We start from the raw sequence: 6,942 nt of genomic DNA on the forward strand, positions 1-6,942 counted from the left end.
CTTTATTGGGACTCATGAACCCATTAGCTTGCACCCTTAAACCTATGCATCAATAGACTCAATCGGCTGATTGGAGCAGGCTGAGGGATCACAAAATTCACGGCTGTTTAGCAGAAGATCTTTTGATCATCTTCCTTGAGTGTTCAGCAAATTATTGTGCTCCCATCTGTACCATGAAACCACCATAATGGGGAGCAAGGGTCCACATGGATTTTCTCCATCCAGCTGTGTAGTGGACCTCCCAGTTCGCTGGGGTCCATAACAGGCCACAATGTAGTCTGAGTCTAATCATCATGCTTGTCCCTTAATCATGATTCACGGCATAGCTCGCACAAGCTTTTCATTATTGACGGTAAATCCCAACACCAAGTCCAAAGAGGTGGAAACGTTTGTTTAGTTACAATAGTTGAGCTCCATTACCCATGATCTGAATTCCCTTTGATCATCACTTCACTTAAACATTATTTTAGTATTAATTCATATTGATGAGAACAAACGTTCTTGCCAGTCAGCCATCCACCACCTACTACTAGTCATTACAATCAACCAAACGAATTCCAAAAAAGAACTTTTCAGAGTAGTATTTGCTTTGATCATGCCACTTGCATTTATCAATCGACATTACAAATCCAGCAGCAAACAATGTTCTGAAGTAACAAAACTGAAAAAGACAGAAAAGTAATTCGGACCAATCTCATTTACTCTCACGGGCTTTGAAAGTCCAAAACATCAATAGCTTGATGGGTTAAGGGACCAATGGGAATGCGTTGCAGATTAAGGATGGTAATAAATAAATTTCGCTGAATAAGTCTTCGTCCAATAATGAATCTGCCAGTTTTGTTGGGCAGAGAAAGCAAAGCAGCCCAGTTTATAGGCCGATTCGAGAAACAATAACTGATTGGGATCCAGTTCCGGTTGAAAGAGATGGTGGATGTCAGGTTGTCATTCCCTTCCAACACTCATCTACAAAACCATTATTGGTTGAGAAAAATAGTATCAAATCGAAAAACAGCTCGAGACTTGAGACTATTGAATAAATACTAGTAATATATTTTATCTATATAAAAACCTAAGCTCCTTCAAAAGCAGTAAGGCGTGCTATACTGGACTATAGGGATTTTATATTTTGTTTCAAAAGTGCGTGATTTGACCACTCGAAACACCTAATGAAGATAAAAAAAAAAAATCATGTCTGCCCGTCATATAAACGGCCCACATTCAAGCAGACAAATATTCAGAGTTGGGCAATGGTGTTATCTACCCTTTGGACCAAATACACCAACTGGACAAGCGGACCACCTGAGCTAGACTGCTTTGACTAGTTCAGGTCCAGTTTCAGGCCTCCAACCACTAAAGAAAGCTTAGTCTTTTTGCCGTCATCACTGGTAAGAAGATCAAACTTCTAAATCACTACTATTACATAGTGGGAAGTCGGAAGACCACCTTGGTTAAGGCCAATTGCACTCAGTGGTCCATCACACAGTCGATCAATTATTCAGTAACAGTGACGTGGTGGTGATTTCAACTATCTCTTCTTGTATGCCAAATGTGTTGAGCACTGAATACCTTTGTTACCATCTGATGCGACCATCAGAGAAAAGAAGCGCTAGATCATATTATTAAAAACAAAAAACAAATTCATCATTCTTCAACCTCCAAATTATGAATTGGGTAACTCATTGATGTGTTCTTAGCAGCGTAAAAACTTGCAGGAATACTGAAGCAATTATCTGATCAGGCCATGATCAATGATGCATGTTGAATGCTATTATGGCATTCTGAATATCAGCTACAAGTGGGTAGAAGTGTGTGATTCTCATGCATGTTCACACTTCTTTTCTTCTAACATGTACTCTAGGTGTTTAACATTCAAGATACCAGAAAGTTCTTGGAGAGAAATTAAACGATTCTGTTATGTAAAAAGCTCTGGTGACAAGTTCGGGACCCACAATAAAGTGCTTTGAAGATCCTACTAACTTTATATGAAAGCCCCGGTCTAAGGATCTGAAAAAAAGCTTGTTCCTCAAACATAAAAAAACATACATAAAGCCAACAACAAAGGAGATAGATGCAAGTCAACAATGTGAGGTTCAATTCAACCATTTTCTTTGTCCTCATTTTCAGCAAACATGAAGCGCCAGTCCAGAATCATCTACAACATTGACAATTATAAATCAAGGCAATATATAGGTCACTGACACAAAATGACAATCTCTCTACCCGAAAGAAATATTTAAACGTCTCCAGTGACACCAAAATCGTAGTTGAACACTAACATTAACATTAAGTTTTCACATTTTAGCCACTAACACGCTTAAAACGCTCTCTAATAAATCGTTCTGCATGGGATGGGTACTTGTCTCGAATGTATGCTCGGAGACACTTTTGGTATGAGAAATCTATCCATCCACCATCAGTTCTAACAACAAAGAGACACCTGGAGTGTCTAAATAGAGGATGTCGATCAACCTTCAAAGGAGATTAAGCACATTATTAATTAAAAAGCCAATACAAATTTATGCCAAAGACATCCATTGAACATGTTAATGATCTGTATAAGCAAGGCAACACTGTGCTAACTCAGTCACATCCAACCACAATAGCTACTGAACAATAAAACCGCATTCACTTTCTTTAGCAAGACAAGCAAAATTAGCAGGCAGATTAAAAGAAAGAAAAAAGCAGATTCTATTTCAGAACTATAGAGGAAACAATGGCATCGGTCAAAAGGTTCCATCTGTTGATCTATGTGCCAACAATCGCGTACAAATGCAACATAGACATACATGCATCTGCAGGAAGACTTTAACACACAAGAATAAAGAAAAGAAAATATTGTAAAAGAAAATTTAGATGAGCAAATTCTAAATATTGAGATAAAGAATCAGACTAAAGTAACTAATATAAAGTGTTAAGAAAAAAATACAAGCACAAAAGGCTGCTGATTCAACCGAGACCAAAGGGCACCCATTCAAGCTGAAAAGATTTGGGGTTTTAGTCAAATTTCTAAGTGCAGGAAAAGTTTGAGCAACCTAATTTGTATGGTGTTACTCAAATGGGTATTTCTTAGATAAGTGAGTGTGACAAGAGCAACCTACCTTGTATGCTAAAGCCACTCAAAATGCTACCTAGATTAGCCCAGACCATATCTGTAAGTTATAATTAGAAATAGAGAGAAAAAAAATTTCACTAATCTGAAATTGCATCTCTAGGTAAAATTAGAGACATAGAAGCATGTAAGGCAATTAACCAGCTAGAAATGGTGCAAAGCAGAGCGTTAATTGTGAAATAATTTCACATCCCAAAACCAAGCATTTGCCTCAAGAATGCTGGGAAGCTTCTCTGACATGGAAGAACAATAAAGAAAACCACCATTGTATATGCTTCTTGGTACATGTGCATGCTTTTCAAGACGCTATTTCTTTAGTTTTAGCTCTAACATTTATTAAGAAGAAATATACCTTTTCCTGATATTGTCAGGTAAATTTCATTCTACTTAGCATGTAACATTGTAACAAGAAGCCCTTCTCAGGATCCTTAAGGTCTATGATCATCCAGACATAAACAAATATTTCAACAACCATCCTTAAACTCTTCACAAATTGATGCCACTGTTGTGGACAACCAAAAAGTAAAAAAAAAAAAAACACTATTAGACTTCTAGCTTGGGCTTGATTTATGTAGTAAGCAGTCACAAACCAAATGGTAAGAATTCTAAGCTGCCATGCATGCAAAAGTATGTAAATAATACATGATGCATGTATTCACCACTCACCTGAGCAAGGCGGCCAAAAAGACATGTTTTTCAAACACAAGTTAAAGGAACTGGAGATCATGTCAGTAGGAAGCAAGGGGTAAAACATAATGAATTCATAGCAAATGAAACTCAGGCCCAAAACATGGTAGAAACAAATGCATAACATGAAAAGTCAATTTCTCCACATATGTCACCCAATTTGTCAGATGTTGCACCAACTATACACAAAAAAATATTTAAGTGAAACAAACAATATAATTAATGAATCAATGAGCCTCAAAGTAGAAAACAACAGTTGACCGCAAGGAACAGAAAAAACGGCTAATATTTGCAAAAGATTTAGTCATACAGGTAAATTCATAGCAAATGCAGGTAGGAGAATATTTCTGACAGCGAGACACACGAAACAATCAACTTCACTCTTTTCTAAATATGCAGCCTCTAAATTTGCCTACAAAGCAGACAGACTATGGAAATACTGTGAAGTTTACCAATAACACATGTTTGATCATGCAGCAACTAAACCAAAACACTGAAAAGATAATGCCAACAAAAACTCACCATAATAGAATCAAGTCCACATCCAATTTTATCTTCAGAATGTGGATGATGACGAAGAAGCTTCTCTACCACAGTTTCCTCATCTGCAACAGTTAAACGTTCCCCATCCATATACCTAACATTGGGAAAAATAAATAGAAAGAAGAATCATAATGACAAAGTTGACTAAAATTAACATTGTTGCACTGCAAAGACTGATTGACTCAACTTATTAGCTGCTACATCCAAAAAGTATCTCAAATTTATCTGTTAGATTGATTTTCTATCAGTGGCATAAATCACAGGTGTATAATCAAAACTTAATTTCATTCGTCATTTTTAAAAAAATTAGTTAGCTCAATGTTCTGGGGAATATTTTTCATAAGAATGTCAGAACATGGTTAACATAGATTACAGCATTTTCCTTTCGTAAGAGTCAGCAAACACATTGAAGTTTTAACTTGACACACAGTTAGAGAGTTCTAATGTTGCATATTTACTTGGTTTCCCAATTTGTCACAAGATGTGAAAATATCTGCAGCTCCAATCTAACTAATTAGTTCTAGAAAATTCATAAGACAACCAGACAGAGAATTCTTTTGTTTCTTTTATGTTATTCTTTCTCTCTATTACTAATTTGGGTAAAAGAGGAACTCCATGTATCCCCTATTTCTAATTTTGTATTTAATATATACAAAATCCATTAACAATGATGGAAATTCATAAGTATAAAATTGAATACATTGCCTGTATAGCCAACCAATACCATGTTCCCATTCTACTTTCATGTTCTTCTGCCCTTGATAAGAGAAGATAATGGGGGATATTAATGGGAATTTAGTGGCAGGGTTTTGAAGGGACATGCAAGATGAAGAGGCAACATTAAAGTGCTCTTTTATTAACACCAGTAGACTCCATATTCCTTCTAAAACAAATCCTTTTAATTATGATCAGGAAGTAGAACTTTCAGTGAAGTAAGTGACGATAAAAAGCAATATTTTGAACGCATTAGAAGATCTTATCACACAAGATTAAACAAGTTCTTACAGTAAATGAAAAGCCAAACCATGCCAAGCCTGATCATGCAAAAGGATAAATGCGAGTTTTCATTCCTCTCCTATCAGCAAAGGACTTGGAATTTCAAAATTCCATACTAACAAAAACCTTTAAACTCAAAGCTCAATACATTATCTTCACGAGTTATTGATGCAATCCTAGCTTACAAGCCTTTGAACAATGCCAGAACTCAACATTGGAAACTACTAGTCAGTAAAAATGAACTAAATCAACAATTTGTCTCATCATAAAAACAACATAACTAACAAATTTGAATTATCATGATCTAAGAGTCAGAGAATCCGAAAATCGCATAATCTGACATTTGTTAGAAATTTGAAGTTAATACTAACATGGATAAGGCCCTGCACTCCACTTTAGGATTTCAGAAATTCAAGTTGCTTTTACTACTTCAAACATAAATGTTCTGTGCATAAATGAAATGATATTATTAAATATTCAAACGTATAATCTAATTAACAAAAATATTACATGAAAATGGAGCCTAAAGAAATAGCACTTAAAAGGAATAGGGTTAAGAGACTGACCTATCAGAGTGAAGAATCTCTTTAGCTAGCGAAATGATAGGCTCGATGTCTCGAAGAATCTCTTCCTCCTTATCCTTCCATTTCCTGTAATCAGGATCATCCCACCTATGATATTTCGGTGGGTCCCTCACGCTCAGCACCGCACTACTCTTCTCCACAGAGGATGCCTCCTCTTCTTGCCCAGCCGAGTCCGCGGCGACGCACCAAGGACGACGCAGAGCAGATATGATTCCGACGGTGAGACGGTTGTACCGTGGCAGCCGAAGCCGGAGCAGCGGGATGCCTTTAAGAAGCAGAGGAGCGGCCATGAGTGAAGAAATGTGGCTGAGGAACTGAGGATCACCGTACCGCTCACTTTTCTCCTCTTTGTTTTTTTTGGAAGGGATCAAGTCGAAGCGGCGCCGTTTGTAGGATGTGGGCCAGAGGGGACCGACTTAACAGTGAGTTCATTTTTAAGGAGCGGAAGAAAGTAGTCTTGAATTTTCACGGGTTTGAAAAATATTTAACAGAGTTTGGCCTTTAGTTGTTGTTGGGCTGGGCCATGGATCCGCTTTTGCTTGATCATGGTCCCTTCCTAATTGGGTAGAATAGAAAGTCTACTTCAAATTTTGAATTTCAAATAATTGATAAAAAAAAAAAAAAGTGTACTTGAACGAATATAAATACATGAAAAGGACTCATATTAAATGTTTTATTTGTCTTTTGAATTTATTTTAAATTTGAAACTTTCAATTTTAAAATTAGATTTTAGTATCATTAAATTTTATTTCTTTTAAAGAATCGTGACGTCTTTAAATGTAAATATAAGAAAAAAAATTTTCCTTATCACTAAATTAAAATCCCATTGACCTTTTTATTTATTCTTACGAGTGAAAAAAAAATTTCTCGCTCCAAACATAAAACATAAATAAAATAGCTTACTTGTTTTGCAAGAATAATATCATAAATATATATATATATATATATATATATTGGGCATGGTTGTCAATGAATAATTGAATAATGGAAATAGTGTAAGAGGGAGTGCCACCGAGACATTCA

At 36.0% G+C, this 6,942-nt stretch overlaps 1 protein-coding gene across 1 annotated transcript; it reads right to left on the minus strand.

Annotated features, from left to right (window-relative positions):
• Positions 1-2,065: 2,065 nt before the first annotated feature.
• Positions 2,066-6,520, minus strand: LOC111312582 (DCL-like protein). The gene is made up of 3 exons (XM_022912976.2): positions 5,902-6,520; positions 4,319-4,433; positions 2,066-2,469 (listed from the first exon to the last, which is right to left on the minus strand). The coding sequence occupies exons 1-3, from the start codon at positions 6,207-6,209 to the stop codon at positions 2,299-2,301; spliced, it is 594 nt and encodes a 197-aa protein (XP_022768711.2). The 5' UTR covers positions 6,210-6,520; the 3' UTR covers positions 2,066-2,298.
• Between the last annotated feature and the right edge of the window lie 422 nt (positions 6,521-6,942).

The sequence above is a fragment of the Durio zibethinus genome, chromosome 1 (assembly GCF_047325235.1).
Source record: "Durio zibethinus cultivar Kanyao isolate XHJ-2024 chromosome 1, ASM4732523v1, whole genome shotgun sequence".
Taxonomy (NCBI): Eukaryota; Viridiplantae; Streptophyta; class Magnoliopsida; order Malvales; family Malvaceae; genus Durio; species Durio zibethinus.

Coding starts and splice junctions, on each gene's coding strand:
- LOC111312582 (XM_022912976.2), bottom strand. CDS start 6,209: ATGGCCGCTCCTCTGCTTCTTAAAGGCATCCCGCTGCTCCGGCTTCGG. Junction 4,434..5,901: donor GAGATTCTTCACTCTGATAG/GTCAGTCTCTTA, acceptor TCCCAATGTTAG/GTATATGGATGGGGAACGTT. Junction 2,470..4,318: donor GTGGACTTGATTCTATTATG/GTGAGTTTTTGT, acceptor TCTCCTTTGAAG/GTTGATCGACATCCTCTATT.